This window comes from Macaca fascicularis, chromosome 10 (assembly GCF_037993035.2).
Source record: "Macaca fascicularis isolate 582-1 chromosome 10, T2T-MFA8v1.1".
In the NCBI taxonomy this organism is placed as follows: Eukaryota; Metazoa; Chordata; class Mammalia; order Primates; family Cercopithecidae; genus Macaca; species Macaca fascicularis.
This window is the reverse complement of record NC_088384.1, coordinates 35,084,201-35,104,873: the sequence shown is the minus strand read 5'-3', so window position 1 is coordinate 35,104,873 and position 20,673 is coordinate 35,084,201. Positions and strand designations below refer to the sequence as shown.

The window sequence follows — 20,673 nt, the reverse complement described above, 5'->3', positions numbered from 1 at the left end:
GATCATTTGAGGCCAAGACTTTTAGACAAGCCTGGTCAACATGGTAAAACCCTGTCTCTACCAAAAATAAAAAATAAAATAAAAAAATTAGCCAGGCGTGGTGGTGTGTGCCTGTAGTACCAGCTACTCAGGAGGCTGAGGTGGGAGAATTGCCTGAACCCAGGAGGTTCATGGGGGCCATGATCGTGCCACTGCACTCCAACCTGGATGACAGAGCAAGACTCCGTCTCTAAAAAATAAAAGAAGAACAAGGGAGGGAGGTATCAGCTGTGTCAAATGCAAACGGCTACTGGAGTAAAATAAGGATGAGAACTAAGTGGGGGATTTGCAGATGCTGAGGCCATGGGTGACACAAATGAAGAAATGAAGTTGGTTACTCCTAGAGGAAGGGATGCAGGAAGCGGCATGTTTTCTAGAATCACTGCAGGAAGAGCTGCTTCCTTTAGAACAATCAGTAACAAGATCCCTCCTTTTCCACTCCAGGGAAGTTGCTAAGTACAGCTAAGTATATGCCAAACTCATTCCTAGACAACCTCAAGCTTCACAGCCCAGAATGGGTATGGGCTTTGGGGGCGGGAGGTAGGAAAGGAGATGTGGGCACCTCGTGGAGCTGAAATGCCACCCATCTCCCAGCCCCTGGGCTGCCCACACCACTCACTCCTTCTCCTTTTCCCACAGGACTTTTAGTGCACTCCAGACAGAGCTTCACAAGAGACAGCATCATGAATATTTATAATAATTATTTTAATTTTAAAAAAAGCCCCAAATCTCTGGGCAATAAACTACAATACAGTAAAAAGTAGCATCTGGTGTTAGACACTCTGCCGACAGGCTGCACGCCTTCAGTGCCGGCAAAGGCTCTGCACAGACGTCCACAGTATTCCACACTGCCTCCCCCTTTTCAGAAGTTCCTACTGAAACGAGAAGGACACTGAGGCACACAGGTGAAGAGAATGGCCTGGGGTTAGACTGCCAGGAGAGGCACAAGGGAACTGTGCCCAGAAGATTCTGACAGTTCCATACAAAATGCTACCCAGCAGGGAAAAAGAGCCACTGTCTTCTTCTAAGTGACCAGTAATGCCACACTCATGGGGCAGCAGGAATGGTGGCAAGGGAACCAAGCCCTGACCTGAGCCCAGTGATCAGGCCAGAGCCCAGCCAAAGGGACTCGCCCACAGGTCCAGGCTCACCCCCTCGCCTCCCCCGCACTGCCCTCACTCCGAGGCCCAGCCCTCCTCGCGGAAGACCAGCTGCACAGCCTCATTCACGTCATTCACCACGTGGGAGGCCTCCATGAGCCCTGGACTGAAGAACAAGTCTCGGTGCCCGTGGAATGGAGGCTGCTCTCCTCCAAGGACAGGCTCCGTGGACTGCGGGTTGCTGGGATTGTAGACGCCTGTGCACACCAGGATGGAGATGCAGCTCTGGCTTGCTGAGGGCTGCTGCTGCCGTGGGCCCCCGGCCCCTAGTTCTGGCGCCCCGTCACGCGTCGCCTTCTGCAGGTACTGGTGGAACAGGTTGGCGCCATATATGTCAGACGTAGGGTTGTCACTGGCAGGGGCAGCCACACCGGAAAAGGAAAAAGGAGAAAACCCTAACTCAATGTTGCAAAGCAAAGGGAGCAGAGTTTCAGGGCAGAAGAGTGAATGAGATATAGGGAAACGGGGGTAAGACTAGAGAGGGAGGGAGGGAAGGGGACGTCATAAAAGGGATGAAGGAGGAGGGGCAGAGCCTACCCCACAGCATAGAGCTTCCGGATGGGGGCGACCCAGCCCCGCCTCTCTGCCTGTCGTCTGATCAGGTCCTGGGCGTACTGGTAAGTGAGGATGCTGGGTTTGCCCATCAGGCCCTCGTATCTCAGCTCCTTGCCCGTCACTTTCTGGTAAATGGTTTCCAGGCACAGCAGAAAGGTGCCATGTCCAAACCTGCCAGAAACGAGCATGCAGCAGTTCAGTCTTCCTGATCTCCAGGCTCTTCTAGAGAATAGGACTGCCACTGTCTAAGCAGCAACCACACAGACCAGCCTCTTCCCCAGGGTAAGAGCTGACATGTAGCAGACACTGTGCTGGCACTGGAGGCAGCATTTCACATTTCCCTCTCAGAAAAACTCTATGAGATGACACTATTTGTAAAATGAGGAAACCAAGGCACAGCAAGATTAAGTAGTTTGTTCAAGATGGCAGAGCTAGGATTACAACTCAGTCTGACTCCAGAGCTTAAATCCTGCTGCAGAGCTGGGGCAGACTATGGTTGCCCTTCTCCCTTCTTTGCTGGTGTCCATTTTCAGCTGACCATATTGCCACTAGGTGTGAAAACGACCTTCCCGTGCCTCCCTTCCAGCGAGATGTGGCCATGTGACTAAGCTACAGTCAAGGAAAGCAGAATGCTGGGCTAAGCTTTTAGTAAGCATCCTTATAACTGGGGACAGGGGGCCAGGTGCAATGGCTCATGCCTGTAATCCCAGCACTTTGGGAGGCCAAGGCAAGTGGATCACCTGAGGTCAGGAGTTCAAGACCAGTCTGGCCAACATGGTGAAACCCTGTCTCTGCTGAAAATGCAAAAATTAGCTGGGTATGGTGGCACATGCCTGTAGTCCCAGCTACTTGGGGGACTGAGGCAGGAGAATCACTTGAACCCAGGAGGTGGAGGCTGCAGTGGGCCAAGACTGCACCACTGCACTCCAGCCTGGGCGAAAGAGCAAGACTCCGTCTTTAAAAAAAAAAAAAAAAAAAAAAAAAACTGGGGGTAGGGTATTCTTCTCTGCCCTCTCTGCCCTCCCCAACTCTTTCCTGACACCTGGAATGCTGATATGATGGCTGGCACTTGGGTGCAATCTTGGCTCACTGCAACCTCTACCTCCCGGGTTCAAGCGATTCTCCTGCCTCAGCCTCCCAAATAGCTGGGATTACAGGTGTGCACCACCATGCCCCGTTAATTTTTATATTTTTATTAAAGACAGTGTTTTGCCATGTTGGCCAGGCTGATATCTTGAACTCCTGATCTCAGGTGATCCACTCACCTCGGCCTCCCGAAGTGTTGGTATTACAAGCGTGAGCCACCACATTTTTCAGTGTCATTTATGTAAAGAATTCTATTTTTAATTAGAAAAGTTCATCTAAAATCTGGTTTATAAATTGAAATCTGCCCCTTGCTTTTCAGTTCACAGCAACATAACCAACCAAGCCCACTGATCTAGTGTCAGCATCCCTCCTCTGGGAATAATACTTCAGAGACAAGGCCAAGCCTCGAGCCACAGACATACACTTTTTTTTTTTTTTTTTTTGAGACAGAGTCTCGCTTTGTCGCCCAGGCTGGAGTGCAGTGGCACCATCTTGGCTCACTGCAAGCTCCGCCTTCTGGGTTCATGCCATTCTCCTGCCTCAGCCTCTGAGTAGTTGGGACTACAGGCACGCACCGGCTAATTTTTTGTATTTTTAGTAGAGACGGGGTTTCACCGTGTTAGCCAGGATGGTCTCAATCTCCTGACCTCGTGATCTGCCTGCCTCAGCCTCCCAAAGTGCTGGGATTACAGGCGTGAGCCACCGCACCCGGCAGACATACACTTTAAAAGTGACAAGAGCATCCCATACCCCTGTCTCTCTAGGACTACTGAGATGGGCCCTGAGGCAGTACTGGGCCGTGCCCACCCTCTGCTGACGAGCACTGTTGACTGGGGGTCAACAGCAGGCTGACTCAAGAGTCTGGCCATGCAGATAACGGCAACCAAACAGTACACAGCAGCTGTCAGCTGGCCTTCAAGTAAGCACCTTGAGGGCCAAAAAAGGGCTGCCTCTATCTGTGCTATCCCCAGAATAAGACAGAACAGATGATACCAACACAGCTGAGCAGGGAGTGTAGGCACCTGCATGCCCCTGAGAAAGCCACTTATCCGCTGGGTCTCAGTTGTCTGGTCTGTGCAACCAACAGAACAATCCTTGGCTGGCATGATGGTGCATGTCTGTAATCCCAGCACTTTTGGAGGCTGAGGCAGGGGGATCACTTGAGGCCAAGAGTTCAAGGCTGCAGTGAGTTATGACTGCACCACTGCACTCCAGCCTGGATAAGAGAGTGAGACCACACACACACACACACACACACACACATACACACACACACACGGCAAATGCTTGCTTCCTCCTGGATAAGAGAGTGAGACCACACACACACACGCACGCACACACACACACACACACACGGCAAATGCTTGCTTCCTCCTGGATAAGAGAGTGAGACCACACACACACACACACACACACACACACACACACACGGCAAATGCTTGCTTCCTCCTGGATAAGAGAGTGAGACCACACACACACACACACACACGGCAAATGCTTGCTTCCTCCTGCCCTATGTCTTAAGGGTAAAAGGAAACAAGAAAGTGAAAGAACCAATGCTACAGGGTGGAGCCAAGGAAGGAAGGGCAACTGAATGTGCACTGATACAGCACAAAAAGTATCCACAGTTTGGGTCCACAGACACAAAGAGCATGTTCTGTTAAGATTATAGGGGCAGGGGTCATGTGTGAAACATCCTCTCAATACATCCTCAGACTGTAATCTGTAGTTTAGGTTCAGTAACGAATACGTGGAGTGATCCTTGAAAGCCCTTCCAAAGGCCAGCTTACTGCAGCAACAACAGGGCCTACCTAAGTAAGGTCCGAGTACCCCGGTGTCAGGATGACGGGTGGGAACTGCCTGCAGGACTGCCCAGGCAGCAGCCAGGAGTGGACCACCAGACCAAGGCTGGGAGCTTTGTGTCCTCACCTGGGCATCTTGGCTTCAGCCATCCACAGGAGATCCATGTTGCTGGCCAGGATGGGGAGGTGGGGGTAGGGGGGTGTCGCCAGGCCAGTCCCAGGGCTCCCATTGCTGAGGAGGACATCCATGATCAGCTGCAGGCTGGTCTCCCAGCGGACCGGCTCCCCTAGGAGGAGCACCCCTTTAAAGAACAGAGGCACAGGTGAGGGCTGCAGGGCAGGTGGCAGGCCCTCAGGATGCCAGCTAGGACTACCCGCCCACAAGCCCTCTACCCATGGTGCACCCAGCTGGGCAGGGCACAGCTCCCCGACAAGCCTAGTAGAGCCCCTTACCCATCCACCCTGGGTGCACAAGGCCCAGGGCCCAGGAAGGAGATTCCTGAGGGCTCCCATTCTGACTTCAGTCCACTGGTGCTTCACAGAAGAGGTTACAAAACAAAAGCAGCATGTCTCAGGCCTACTTCTCCTTGCTGACTGGGGCTCTGCCACCACGCTCTCCCTCACACGACTTAGCAAGGGCTCCTGTTCCCTCAGTCACTTCTCTCTGAGCCCCAGGGACCAGCAGAACCTAACAGCCAGGAGAGGGGGTGTGGAGTGATACAGACTTGAACCCCAACCTGGACTCCACCGATCTTCCTGTATGACTGTGACTGTGGGCAAGTAACTTCTCTTCTCCAAGCCCCAGTTTCCTCAACTGCAACTACATAACAGCAACACTACTTATAATGCTGTTGTGAGGATAAAAATGAACTATATCGCCGGGCACGGTGGCTCAAGCCTGTAATCCCAGCACTTTGGGAGGCCGAGACGGGCGGATCACGAGGTCAGGAGATCGAGACCAGCCTGGCTAACACGGTGAAACCCCGTCTCTACTAAAAAATACAAAAAGCTAGCCGGGCGAGGTGGCGGGCGCCTGTAGTCCCAGCTACTCAGGAGGCTGAGACAGGAGAATGGCCCGAACCCGGGAGGCGGAGCTTGCAGTGAGCTGAGATCCGGCCACTGTACTCCAGCCTGGGCGAGGGAGCGAGACTCCGTCTCAAAAAAAAAAAAAAAAAAAAAAATGAACTATATCATCAGTAAACAGCCCAGGACTAGACACACAGGAAGCACTAGGCAAAGGACTCTGCTGACACTAAGGTACAGGGCTGGTGAACTGCACCAGACCAGTGATTCTCAATGGGGCAGCACCACCCCTTACGAGGTGCTTTAGAAATCAGGGGCAATTTTAATTGTCACAATGACTAAAACCTAGCAAGTGAAGGTTGTGGGAGGGGCCAGGGATGCTACACACTCAGGACAATCCTGCGCAATCAAAAACTATCCCACAGTAAAATTAAAATTAATTTTTAAAAAAACCATCCCATGGCTGCGTGTGGTGGCTTGTGTCTGTAATTCCAGGACTTTGGGAGGCCAGGGTGGGAGGACTGCTTGAGCCCAGGAGTTTGAGACTAGCCTAGGCAACATAGTGAGATCCCGTCTCTACAAAACAACGAAAAGAAAAAGGAAAATCTTTCCCATGTCCTAATAACATTTGAATGTCCCACCTGATATCCTGATATCCACATAGGTGAACAACCTTTTCAGAATTACTTGAACAATTCTATTTTACATATAATCACAAAGTATTTTTGTACAGTTGCAATAAACATTGATTTTTCCAAAAATAAACCAGACTGTTCCAAAAATACAACTATCCTGTAAGTCAAGAGAAGACTGTACGTTGCCTTTTGAAAACTCTACCAGGAGTTGTTCCCTGTTTTGGAAAATTACTTGACCAATGGCAATGCTGCCCCTGATTTCTGAGTCACCTGTAAAACACGCCTATCACACCTATGAACACACTGACATCAGCCTGCATTTGTAGCTGTTAACATTCATGGTGATGCTGCTCAGTGCAACCATTTTACTTCTTGGATAAGTACTACATACTGAAATACATTATCTTCTTACTAAAAATGTCTCCTTTTATATCCCCCTATTACAGTTAGGGCTTTATACTGAACTAATTTTTAATATGTGTGTATAGAAGTTATATTACCTATGAATTTCGCTTCAGGATAATAAAGGGGATATTCCAACGTTCTTGCTATAAAAAGGGGAGAACTAGGTTTGAAAGTGGAGAAACACTAGAGCAGATCACCTCTAGGTGCCTTTCCACTGCTAAAAGTCTCTAAGCTTACGGTTTTCCTGCAATAGTGAGTGGCACGGGGAAGGAAAGACTAACAACAATCTCAGAGGTGGTGAGTGGCAGATCCAGACCAGGGCCCGGGTGTCCTGACTCCAAGGCCCCGTTGCTGCTGAACCAGGCTGCAGGCAGTCACACCGAGACAGCCCGAGGGCCAGAGAGGACAGGGAGAAAAGACCTCACAACTCATCAAAGACGACCTCTCTTACCTTCAATGGGGGGGAAGTCATTCCTCGGGAGGGGCTGCAGAGAGATAAATGAGAGGCTATAAACACAAGTCACCGTCCACTCCTGGAGAACCACACCTCCACCTCCGGAGTGCTGGGAGGGGAGACACACTCCACAGACCCCACACTCGTGGCCAAGCCCAAGCCAAGGGAAAGCTGGAGAGGACTGAGGAAGATGCGAGAAAGGCGAAAAGACAACGGCCAGGTGGGGCCACAGAACAGGCAGGACACCACATGTGAAGTCACCAGGAGGAAGGGTGGTCAGGTGTCTTTCTCCGGTGGGAGAGGACACAAGACACAGCCAAGTAAGAGTCTAGAATCAGGCAGCTAAGGATGCAGGTGAGCCCGTGGAGATGAAGGTGGCATTGGGGCCTGATGGGCCATTTCTCCTCCTGTCGGTTCTCAAGCAGGCGGCTTCACTCAACCAGCCTCGAGGGTCCATTCCATCCCCAGGCCATGGTAGTCTTGGCTCTGCCACCAACCAACTATGTGACCCAGGACAGGTCACTCCCCTGTGTGAGGCTGCCTCTGAGCTATTCTGAGATCTGTTCCAGCTCTGACATTCTGGTTCTCCACAGAACTTGCCCAGGTCAGGGAGAAAGCCCTCACAGGAGAGGAAGTGCTCTGTTCCATCAGAAAGCTCTGGAGGAGGAAGGACTTAAGCTACATCTGCAAATAAAAGTTAGTTATCTGTTTATAACTGCATGTCGTCAAACTGTGAGAATGGTCTGACTCAAGACCTGGGCCATGTGATACGTAGACAGTGCGATGAGGAGAAAGTGAGCCAACGGGCACCTCGAGAGATGGCAGTCATGCTGCAGAGGATCACCAGGGATCAGATGAGACGGTGGACAAAGTCAGTGCTCAAAAATGAGCCCAGCACACAGGACACCTGGGCAGATGTGCAGACTGGCCAGTGCTTCCTCTGCAAGCAAGCCGCCTCTCCCAAGGGCAGCTCAGTGCCGGGCTTCAGGATTGCTAACTTCACAATGGCCAGCAGCTCTCCTGGGCAGCACTGGGAAGGCCGGCCAGTAAGTCTGGAACTCCTTGTTGGAAGGGATGCTGCAACTCTGAAAGGGGTTCCCAGGTAATGACAAACAATACAGAGAGGACAGGGAGTAAAGCCGTTCACTTCTCTGGGCTATTTTTTTCCTTTTTTTTTTTCCTTTTTTTTGGAGACAGGGTCTCACTCAGTCGCCAAGGCTGGAGTGCAGTGATCACAGCTCACTGCAGCCTCCAGCGCCTGGGCTCAAGCAACCCTCCTTCCTCAGACTCCTGTGTAGCTGGGACTACAGGCATGCGCCACCATATCTGGCTTTTTTTTTTTTTTGAGACACAGTCTCACTCTGTCACCCAGGCTGGAGTACAACGGCGTGATCTCAGCTCACTGTGACCTCCGCCTCTTGGGTTCAAGTGATTCTCCCGCCTCAGCCTCCCAAGTAGCTGGGATTATAGGCGTCCATCACTGTTCCTGGCTAATTTTTGCATTTTTAGTAGAGATGGGGTTTCGTCATGTTGGCCAGGCTGGTCTGGAACTCCCGACCTCAGGTGATCCACCCGCCTTGGCCTCCCAAAGTGCTGGAATTACAGGCATGACCCACCATACCTGGCCAATTTTTTAAAAATTTTTTTGTAGAGACGGGGGTCTCACTATGTTGCCCAGGCTGGTCTTGAACTCCGGGGCTCAAACAGTCCTCCCAAAGCGTTGAGATTACAGGTATAAGCCACCGCAACCAGCCTCTGGGCCATTCTCATAAATTCAGGGAACAAAACCCTTAACCAGATGTGCCTCCAAAGAGGCAATGGACATGCAGAAGCATGGACAAAACACAGCTCTGCAGAAGGGCTTGCAAGGTCAGCGACACAGCCAATGCAGGGCACGGGAGGAGTGAAGGATGACACAGCCCAACCCGTGCTCCTTATTACCGTGGTCTTCAGCCGCCGCTCCAGGTCCACCATGTCAAGCAGAGGGAAGGCCATCCGCAACTCATCCATGGTAACAACATTTCGGAAGCCCAGCCTGGAGCAAGCTCAGGAAGTAATGCTGGACAGTTCTTGGGGAAGAAGCCTTTCTGAATGCATCAAATCACAAGTGAAGGGAACACAACCCACTCCTGATCAAGCCAGGCAGGAGGGCACCAAGCAGAGCTCAGCAAGGATGGCACAAATCCTGCAGGTGCTGGCAGGCAGGCTATAACTGCACAGTCAGAGTAGAGAGGGCAGCTCCTGGCTAACCCACCAGCAGTCACCAGGCACATGCCAGCTACCAGGTCCTACACTGGGCACAGCCCACGGGGCCAAGGCACGTAAGAATCTCTGTCCCCAGCTGGGTGCAGTGGCTCATGCCTGAAATCCCAGCACTTTGGGAGGCTGAGGCAGCAGGATGGCTTGAGGCCACGAGTTCCAGGCCAGCCTGGGCAACGTAGTGAGACCTTGTCTCTACAAATAAAGTCAGTTAGGCATGGTGGTACCCACCTGTAGTCTACTCAGGAGGCTACTCAGGAGGCTGGGACAGGAGGATCACTTGAGCCCAGGAGGTCAAGGCTATAGTGAGCTATGATTGCACCACTGCACTCCAACCTGGGCAACAGAGTGAGACCCTGTCTCAAAAAAAAAAAGGTTCTGTCCCCAAGGAGCCAAGCACATTCAGAGCCCATTAAAACCAGTGTTCTAAGAACAGTGCTGCCAGTCAGTGCTGAGCTCAGAAGAGACTCTTCAGTGGGCTGGGGAGTCCAGAGGAGTCATGGAGAAGTAGGGCTGGAGCTAAAATCTTAAAGGATGAACCCAAATCAGCAAGGAAGAGGAGGCCCTGGGGAGGGACAAGCCAGCTTCAGCTGCCTCCATCTTCCTGTCCTCAATTCCAACTTGCAATCTTAACTGGACATGGTTTCAGATTACTTTCAAAATGAATTCCCCCAAAATCCTGATTCTATCAGATTGCCCCATCAGTAATAAAGCCTGCTCTGCCCTCCATTGCCCTGAGAAGTTGGTCAGACTCCTCAAGTTTACTTCCAAGGTTCCCGACACCACCCACCCTTCCTGTTCTTTCATTCCTCTCCCTATCCCATTCCCAACCTCCTACTTCCCCTGCCTAAGAAAGCTTAGCCATCTCCCGGGGCTCCACTGTACCCCTCCAAGAAGCCACAGACAACTCCTGCCCCAGGGATACTCCAACCCCTCCCCTCAACGCCTGTGGCGCAGCTCCTGTGAGCTTACAGGACTTCCATCATACACCATCGTAAACGCTCCTTTATTGCGCACAGGGTTATTCTTGCCTCCTCAAGCACAAGCCCTTGATTTATTCGTAAGCCTCACGTCCTCATCCCAGTCCTCATCCCATTCAGAGTGTGCAGCAGACCACTGGCACACAGGACGTGCTCAGCACAACTCAGTTGCTTGAAACAGGGGCCAGGTATTATTCCGCAGGCTCCCAGAGACAAGCTCCCCATAGCTGCTTCACTACCACTGGCTAATAAACTGACTGGGCACCCCAAGGAAGAGGCTAGAGCAGGGGTTCCCAAACCTAGTTACAGAACCACTAAGAGAGATGTTTTGTTTTTTTAAAAAATACAGATTCCTGAGTTTTACCCTAGACCTAGTGAATTAAGGCTCCAGCGCAGATACCCTGGAATCTGTATTTTAAGCCCCTCGGAGGATTCTGATGCAGGGGTATGAGGACTGGCTTCTAGAAACCACCAGACATGAGGACTGACCACAATCGGGAGCTTTCCTCCCTCCCCTGAGCCCACAACATCGCCTGTGTACCCCAGCACCCGGCACTCCTCACTACAGTCCCCACTCAGCTAAGGGAGGAAACGCCCCAGCCCTGCCCCTTCCCTTCAGCCAGAGTTAAGACCAAAAGGATACCCCTGGGCATTTTCCACCACGGGCCCCTGCCCAGACACCAGCATCCGCTTCTCATGGTACTCTGAGAAGAGCTTCATGGGGCTGTGAGAGAGGATAACTTGGTCTGCATCCACCTGTAGGGACAGCCAAGACAGGGGAGGGCAGAGGAAGACAGAACTGTTAAGGGAAATAATGAGACAGGTGGCAGGTCCTTTAGCCTGCTCAGAAAAAGAAAGGTGAGCAAAGCCCTTTCTAGCACCCAGCAGCACTTCTAAAAGGCACCCAAACAGATGTGAGAAGAACCTGTCTCATTTGGTTCTTGCCACACAAAACAAGAGATCAGAAATGCCACAGATGTGGGTTCTGACCACTCGCCACCGCCATCCCGTCAGGTTCAGTTTGGATTTCCCAAGCCCCCATTTGGAAGCCACAGGGTTCATGTGTGCTCCCTGTCACTGTCACAGAAATTGGTCTTTTACTTTCTATTTTCAGTTCTGCTAAGACTTAGCTACTTAACATTTATACTAACCCTAACAACGCAGCCTTTAGTTGGAAGGTTTTTGGAATTCTCTCTGGAAATCACAGCAAGGAATCAATTTTATTCCGTCACACTTTACATGCAACTTTGAGCAGCATCATCTAATACACCAGCCATTTTATTTACTCTCTTGGCTCCAAAGGACTCTTTCCAAAAGCTGAATTCACCCTCAACAAACAAGAATGCATCAAAGTTGGGATATGGTGCAGGGCTGCAGGTGGCTGAAGAGGACAGCACTCCTTCGGGTGTACACATCACACTCGGGAAAGCCAAGGTGTGACTTCAGAGCTGCACCTGCTATTCCCGCTGTGCAGAGTTCCAGACATGTGTGTGACCTTTGCTTTCCAGGGACTCACACCCCCAATACCCAGAAGAAAAGAAACAGATACAACGACATAAACTACAACTACCAAATACACAGGCAGGATTTCTGTGTTCAGCTGTGGCCATGACCTAGGACCAGGTGATTCCATATCCCAACCCAAGGGAAAGGGACTTGAGCTGGGGCGGGGGGTCCACTAAGAACCAGGTCCGTGGGCTTCCATGCCTCTGGCTGCCTTCTCACCTCGCACCCCAGCAGGGCTGACAGCTCCTGGGCTTTGCTGTGTTGTAAGCTGTTCCCAGCATTTGTGACAAAAACCACGGGCACCCGCAGCTGCCCCTGGGAGTTCATCAGCCTTCGGAAGGCTTCCAGAGCAGCAGGGATCACTCTGTGGCCCCGCACAAGCACTCCATCGATGTCCAACAGGAACCCAAAGGTGGGCGGGCTCTGCAGAGATGGTAAGATAATCACCAGTATGTGAGTCAAGAGGTAGGAAGAGAACAAGGAAACAACCCTTACAAAGAGAGGCTCAACACCATCCTCGGGTCACTCATGTCCCTTGAAAACCTGTCAGAAAGAACGAAAAAATGAAGACGGGATTCTGATAGGGTAATTTTTAAATTAGAACATAGAGAAATCCAAAGAAAATATAATCCCAACACTTATTTTTAATCATTTGTTTTTACAGACAGAGTCTTCCTGTCACCCAGACTGGAGTACAGTGGTGCGATCATGGCTCACTGCAGCCTTGACCCACCAGGCTCAAGGGATCCTCCCGCCTCAGCTTCCCAAAGTGCTAGGATTATTAGGTGTGAGCCACCGAGTCCGGCCTAACCCCAACACTTTAAAACAACCAATTAATAGTTTCCCTTTTATCTATTCTTACATTTGTATTGTAGCTACAACTGTACTATATGCAATTTTGCATCATCTCGTTCTTTTTTGCTTGACATATCATAAATATTTTTATGGATTACAATAGCCTTTATAACCATCTTTTAAGATTTTATTATAGCAAAAAGTTGGTTGGGCGCAGTGGCTCAGGCCTGTAGTCCCAGCACTTTGGGAGGCCGAGACAGGTGCATCACGAGGTCAGGAAATTGAGACCATCTGGCTAACACGGTGAAACCCCGTCTCCACTAAAAAATACAAAAAACTAGCCGGGCGAGGTGGCGGGCGCCTGTAGTCCCAGCTACTCTGGAGGCTGAGGCAGGAGAATGGCGTAAACCCGGCAGGCGGAGCTTGCAGTGAGCTGAGATCCGGCCACTGCACTCCAGCCTGGGCGGCAGAGCCAGACTCCGTCTCAAAAAAAAAAAAAAAAAAAAAAAAGATTTTATTATAGCAAAAAGTTAAAACAAATATAACCTCAATCACTACAGACAATATAAAAATGTTTCAGAAGTTTCTTGTCTCCAACTTACTTAGTCCTATTCCTGTCTTGGCTAATTTCCAGAAGGCTTAAATCCATAGTATACATAACTTTCTAATCTTAACACACACATAGAATCATGTTGACTTTGTTTTCCATCTTACTTTTTTAGTTGGTATCTCTTGGCTATCTTTTTTTTTGAGACAGAATCGTGCTCTGTCGCCGAGGCTGGAGAGCAGCAGTGCGATCTCAGCTCACCACAACCTCTGCCTCCCACGTTCAAGTGATTCTTCTGCCTCAGTCTCCCAAATAGCTGGGATTACAGGTGCACCCCACCGTGCTCAGCTAATATTTGTATTTTTAGTGGAGACGAGGTTACACCATGTTGACCAGGCTGGTCTCGAACTCCTGACCTTAGGTGATCCACCCACCTTGGCCTCTCAAAGTGCTGGGATTACAGTGGTGAGCCACTGCACCCCGCCCTACCATTCCATATTAATTATGCATAGCTCTATTTCCTAAACATCATTTCTGGCTACATACTATTCTGAGTGAATGATTCACTAATATTGTTCTCTGTATTTTGGAGTTTTCCACAATTTTGCTATGAAAAATAATGCTACAAGGAATCTCTTCAGGAATACTGATTTTTTTTTCCCCACATTATGGATATTTCCTTGAGCTAGATTCTTAAAAATAGGAGTAATAAATCAGAGAGAGCAAATGTAATTACGCAAACACCTGCTGACAAACTGTTCAAAAACATGTCCACTGGCAACGTACTTTACCCTTACAGTATTGATTTTCACAACTGTTTGTTAATTATCAAACTTTTTGATAATTTAAAGGTAAAAAATTATCTCTTCTTGATCTGCATTTCCTGGATTTATAAAGTTGAATGCTGTTTTCAAAAATCATTCCATTTCTCGTTTTATAAACTGCCTGTTAACATACAAGATATTCTTCAATCGTCAAAACAAATCTAACCTAACTTGTTTGCTATTCTTCTTTTGTTGGTGCCAACCAGGTCAAGTCATTCTTATTGACACACCTACTCTATGCACAGAGCTCCCTTTATAAAGAGCAACCAGAAACAGAAATGGTGCTCCAGGCCAGGTGTGGTGGCTCACACCTGTAATCCCAGCACTTTGGGAGGCTCAAGAGGGTAGATCACTTGAGATCAGGAGTTCAAGACCAGTTTGGCCAACATGGTGAAACCCCGCCTCTACTAAAAATACAAAAATTAGCCAGGCGTGGTGTTGGGCGCCTGTCATCCCAGCTACTCGGGAGGCCGAGGCAGGAGAATCACTTGAACCTGGGAGGCAGAGGTTGCAGTGAGCCGAGATCGCGCCACTGCACTCTAGCCTGCGCAACAAAGCTAGACTCTATTAAAAAAAAAAAGAAAGAAAGAAAGAAAAGAAAAGAAATAGCGCTCCAGTTCCTAGTTTCTTAGCTAGGGTGACAGAGCAAGCAACCAGCCTAGAAAGCAAACTCTAAAACAGCAGCATTTTTGCAAGTGCAAATCAATTCTAGGTAAGTTCTAAATAAATAAACAGAATTAAACAAAGGCAGTTTCTTCAAAGAGAATTTTGTGCCAGGCAATGAAAGTGTTAAATATATCCTGTAACAAAACTCTTTGCACCCCCCGGTCACCCCCAGACTAGATGAGTGGTTCCTGCCTGCCTACATGGTTCAATGAGAAGACAATTAGACAAGCAGCCCCAGGACAGTCTACAGGGAGCCTTGCACTAAGAGATGAGCCCACACCAGGGGCACCTGATCCACACGGGTGGGGAAGATCGGCCATCACAGGTCTCCTAGGCCAATTTAAGGAGTTTGAAAATGGAAAGTGGTATCATGAGACCCGAACTATAGAAAAAAAAAATTGGCTGCAGAGAAAAGACCACATTGGATAGACTGAAAGGAGTTAACTCAAAGAAGACCGGGTGGGACCAAACGCAATCCAAGACAGAGAAGACGGAGGTTTCACCTGGGAGAGCAGGATAAGAATGGAGATCAGGGGGCATTATCAGAGACAGAACAGTCATGACTTGGTAACCATCCAGATACAGGGGTGGAGGGAAGAGGGAGCCACACGGACTCCCATGCTTTTTTAATTTGGTCTGGGAACCCGGGAGGATGGATGCTGGTATGAGTCACTGAACCCAAGGGCACAGTAGGAGCAGGCAGTGAGAGGTCATTGGAGGATACAAGGTTAAGTCCCACTTTGGACCAGGAGACAGGCAAGTGGAGACATCAGCACTGGACAGGTCTTGGAGATGAAAAATGTGGAAGGTCTCTCCTCTCAGAGAACCAGGAAGAACAATACAACTTAATAAGGGACCACACAAGACCTGCCAGCAAAAGACAGTGCAAGGAGGAAAACCAAGAGCATGTGGGGTCAAGGAAGCTGAGGGATGCCTCTGGGTCAGTAAAATAGGGACTGGAGTGGCTGTAATGATCCCATCTCCCTTCCACTGAACAGGCAAGACCCCCGGGAGAGGCAGTCTTTCAGCTCCTCCATGCTAGCCTGTACACCAGCCCTCCAAGCTTGGACAATGACAGCTACAGAGCCAAGCAGGAGGGGGGCAGGGACCCTGGAAAAACAGGAGGAAGTACCTCGAGCCAACAAGATATCACACCTGAACACCAAAAAATAGCTGCCAAGAGAAAAGGGACCAAGCTCCACATGCCACACAGGAAATGCCTGGACAAATGGTGCCTCTAACCCTTGGTTTCACAGGATTATGCTGTTGCACCCAGACCTGTCACTGTCCCAAGCACTCAGCCAGACATGTAACAAAGGCATTTTTATGTATTCTTTTTGGCAGCCCTTTGGGGAAGTGTCAGCATCTCCAAATGGCCTTGCCTAGCAAAATGTGCCTGGTTTATTATACAAGGTGTTCAATATACAGGCACTAAATTACCTGACTGGACAAACAAGACACCAACCTCAGAGAGAACTCAGCAAGGGTCACCCAGTTCACAAGTGCTGGATTCAGGATTCAGCCTCAAATTCAGCTGGCAACTCGGCAGCACCTCAGAGAAAACAGGGGACCCCAGGACTGCTTCCCCCACCTCCTGCTAGCCCCCCTCCGTGAGCTCCATTTCTTCTCTCTCGTCAACATACTCATGTACCCTCAAGGATCCCTGGAGTCCCTCCCTATTCCCCAAGAAATCTCACTAGAATGGGGGTCCTAACCTAGGCCCACAGATAGATTTCATAAAGCCTCTTTAAACGCTACATGCATTCTTCCTGGAAAAAGTAACCACAGCACTTTTCGGATTTCATTTTCCTATTCTTCTCAAGGAGAATCACTGCCTGGGCTTAAAGGGAGGAGTGGATGTGATTTGCCCTTTACCCCCATACCTGGCACAGTGCTTAGACTCACAGGTGCTTGACAAAGGCTGACTGGATGCTGAATGACCCAAAGGATAAACGGTTAGGGAGAAATAAGCACTTCCTGACCACCCTATCCCTTTCTGAAGGAAAAGAGTGGCCCTTAGAAAGTAAGTCCCTGGCCGGGCGCGGTGGCTCAAGCCTGTAATCCCAGCACTTTGGGAGGCCGAGACGGGCGGATCACGAGGTCAGGAGATCGAGACCATCCTGGCTAACACCGTGAAACCCCGTCTCTACTAAAAATACAAAAAACTAGCCGGGCGAGGTGGCGGGCGCCTGTAGTCCCAGCTACTCCGGAGGCTGAGGCAGGAGAATGGCGTAAACCCGGGAGGCGGAGCTTGCAGTGAGCTGAGATCCGGGCACTGCACTCCAGCCCGGGCTACAGAGCAAGACTCCGTCTCAAAAAAAAAAAAAAAAAAAAAAGAAAGTAAGTCCCTGGAGGTAAGGACTGGGCGATTCCAACACTTTTTTGAGGCGTGATCTTGGCTTGCTGCAACCTCCACCACCCGGGCTCAAGCGATCCTCCCACCTCAGCCTCCCAAGTAGCTGGAACTATAGGTGCGCACCACCACACCTGTCTAATTTTTGTATTTGGCAGAGATGCAGTTTCGCCATATTGGTCTGGTCTCAAAGCTGGTCTCGAACTCCTGGACTCCAGTGATCTGCTGCCTTGGCCTCCCAAAGTGCTGGGATTACAGGCATGAGCCACCGTGCCTGGCCAACACTTTTTTTTTTTTGAGACGGAGTCTCGCTCTGTCGCCCAGGCTGGAGTGCAGTGGCCGGATCTCAGCTCACTACAAGCTCCGCCTCTCGGGTTTACGCCATTCTCCTGCCTCAGCCTCCGGAGTAGCTGGGACTACAGGCGCCCGCCACCTCGCCCGGCTAGTTTTTTGTATTTTTTAATAGAGACGGGGTTTCACCATATTAGCCAGGATGGTCTCGATTTCCTGACCTCGTGATCCGCCCGTCTTGGCCTCCCAAAGTGCTGGGATTACAGGCATGAGCCACCGTGCCCGGCCAACACTTTTTTTAAGAAACAGCCTTGCTCCATCACCCAGGCTGTAGTGCAGTGACACAATCGAGGCTCACTGCAGCCTCAACCTCCTGGGCTCAAGGGATCCTCCCACCTCGGCCTTCCAAAGTGTTGGCACTACAGGCTTGAGCCATTATGCCCAGCCCTAACATCTCTTTTTTGTACCGTTATGAACAGAGCATACTGTTCTGAAAATTTAAACTTAAAACTCATTTGCTCAAAATCTGGAGACAATCAGATAAATTTTAATAAGGTCTACATTTTATCTCAATTTTTTTGGTTTAAAAAAAAAAAAGGCGCCAGGCGCAGTGGCTCACGCCTGTAATCCCAACACTGTGGGAGGCTGAGGCGGGCAGATCACCTGAGGTTGGGAGTTTGAGATGAACCTGACCAACATGGAGAAACCCTGTCTCTATTAAAAATACAAAATTAGCTGGGTGTGGTGGCACATGCCTATAATCCCAGCTACTCGGAAGGCTGAGGCAGGAGAATTGCTTGAACTCAGGAGGTGGAGGTTGCAGTGAGCCAAGATCACGCCATTGCACTCCAGCCTGGGCAACAAGAGGTAAACTCCATCTCAAAAAATAAATAAATAAAAATAAAAAATAAATTAAAAAAATTTGTAAAGGCCTAGATTTTAAGTGATATTAAGGAATTACTAATGTTGTTAGGTATGATATTGGCATTGTGGTTATGTTCAGAATGTCCTTTTTTTTTTGGTTGAGACAAAACAGGGTCTTACTCTGTCACCAAGGCTGGATGCACTAGTGTCATCTCAGCTTACTGCAACCTCAACCTCCTGAGCTCAAAGGATCCTCTTGCTTCAGCCTCCCAAGTAGCTGGGACTACAAGCATGTGCCACTACCTGCCCGGCTAATTTTTTTTTTTTTTTTTTTTTTTTTTTTTTGTAGAGGCAGGGTCTCCCTATATTGCCTGGGCTGGTCTGGAACTCCTGGGCTGAAGTAATCCTTCCAACTCCGAAAGTGCTGGGATTACAGGTGTGATCCATGGCACCCAGCCAGAATGTCCTTATTTTCTTAGAGGTACACACAGAAGAATTTAGGGTTGAAATAACAAGAAATCAGAGATTTACTTTAAAATCTCAGAGCCACAAAAAAGGAGGAGGGAGATAAGCAAAGCAGGTGTGGAAAAACATTAATCAATCTGGGAGATGGGCACAGGGGTTCATATTATTCCAATTTTTGAATTTCTGAAAACTTACATAGTTAAAAAAAAAAAAAGCTCATTTGTACAATGGCTGCAAAATTTACCATACATAGTTTTAATGGTCATTGCGTAAAGTCGTAAGATTTGCCTTTTTTTTTTTTTTTTGAGGAGTCTCACTCTGTCACCCAGGCTGGAATGCAGTGGTGCAATCTCGACTCACTACAACCTCCGCCTCCTGTGTTCAAGCGATTCTCCTGCCTCAGCCTCCCAAGTAGCTGGGACTACTGGCACGCACCAACACACCTGGCTTATTTCTTATATTTTTAGTAGAGACGGGGTTTCACCATATTGGCCAGGCTGGTCTCAAACTCCTGACCTCATGATCCGCTCATCTTGGCCTCCCAAAGTGCTGGGATTACAGGCATGACCCACCACGCCTGGCCCAAGATTTGCCTTCTTAAAAATAAGAATCCATAGCCCCTGTAATTAGAACAGCAAAGTTTTCAGGAAAACTGGAGCAATATCCATAAGGCTCCCTCATCCATCACTACAAACCCCTCCCCAACCTTCAGGATGTACACAGAGAACCAGGCACCCAGTACCATAAAAAGTGAAGGTGTACATCAATTATAACAAATGTACCACACTAATGCAAGATGGTAATACAGTCACGCACCACAACGATGTTTCAGTCAATGACACACTGCATATACAATGGTCCTTTAAGATTATAAGGGAACAGGAACTCATAGCTGAAGAAGAGGCAAGAGAAAAGGTAGCTGCAGAAAGAAAAGAACATTCAAGAAAATTCAGTGAAGGGTTCAGCAGAAGCTTTTACAGACCTCAAGTTCCTTAAAAAGTCTGAAACATGAACTCCAACACCAAAAGGTTTTCATTACTAGAGAAGAATGTTTATGGTACATTATCCGCTTACAAGCAAACCTATGACAAAAAAAGAAACCAAGCAAACCACAATGGACATATTTCTGGTAAGAGTGACACCTCAAGAGCCTCAGAGAGGTCCTTCAGAAGATATACAGAAGACAGCACTGTTAACACAGATGACAGTCCCATGCATATGACTGCCCTAAAGACCTTCCAATGGGACATGGTGTGAAGGCGGAAGACAGTGATATGGATTACCTGACCTGACCTTGTGTAGGCCTGGGCTAGTATATGTTTGTGTCTTCACTTAAAAGTTCAAAAAAAATTTTTTTAAGGCAGGGCATGGTGGCTCACGCCTGTAATCCCAGCACTCTGGGAGGCCAAGGCCGGCGGATCACGAGGTCAGGAGTTCGAGACCAGTCTGGCCAACACATGAAACACCATCTCTACTAAAAATACAAAATATTAGCCAGGCGTGGGGCAGGCGCCTGTACTCCCAGCTACTCCGGAGGCTGAGGCCGGAGAATGGCGTAAACCCAGGAGGCACAGCTTGCACTGAGCTGAGACCACACCACTGCACTCCAGCCTGGGTGACAGAGCGAGCGAGACTCCATCTCAAAAAAAAAAAAAGAAAAAGAAAATAAAAGAAAAAAGCTGGCCGGGCGCAGTGGCTCATGCTTGTAATCCCAACACTTTGGGAGACCAAGGCAGGCGGATCATGAGGTCAGGAGTTCAAGACCAGCCTGGCCAATATGGTGAAGCCCCGTCTCCACTAAAAATACAAAAATTAGCTGGGCGTGGTGGCGGGCGTCTGTAATCCCACCTACTTGGGAGGCTGAGGAAGGTGAATTGCTTGAACCCGTGAGGCAGAGGTTGCAGTGAGGCGAGATGGCGCCACTGCACTCCAGCCTGGGCGACAGAGCTAGACACCGTCACAAA

General features: G+C 49.3%; 1 protein-coding gene across 5 annotated transcripts in view; it reads right to left on the bottom strand.

The window, feature by feature from the left end:
• Window positions 1–729: 729 nt before the first annotated feature.
• HDHD5 (haloacid dehalogenase like hydrolase domain containing 5) overlaps window positions 730–20,673 on the bottom strand; it is a 36,234-nt gene continuing 16,290 nt past the window's right edge. For 3 of the 5 annotated variants that reach the window (XM_065522556.2, XM_045364066.3, XM_045364067.3), the window contains 7 exons: window positions 12,124–12,327; window positions 11,042–11,154; window positions 9,101–9,194; window positions 7,157–7,190; window positions 4,770–4,944; window positions 1,737–1,925; window positions 730–1,551 (listed from right to left, as the gene is read on the bottom strand). In XM_065522556.2, coding sequence (XP_065378628.1) covers window positions 1,215–1,551; window positions 1,737–1,925; window positions 4,770–4,944; window positions 7,157–7,190; window positions 9,101–9,194; window positions 11,042–11,154; window positions 12,124–12,327 — 1,146 coding nt within the window. In that variant the 3' untranslated portion in view covers window positions 730–1,214. Of the gene's footprint in view, window positions 1,552–1,736; window positions 1,926–4,769; window positions 4,945–7,156; window positions 7,191–9,100; window positions 9,247–11,041; window positions 11,155–12,123; window positions 12,328–20,673 lie in introns of all 5 variants that reach the window. The other 2 variants (XM_074004570.1, XM_074004571.1) reach the window with 2 other exon arrangements.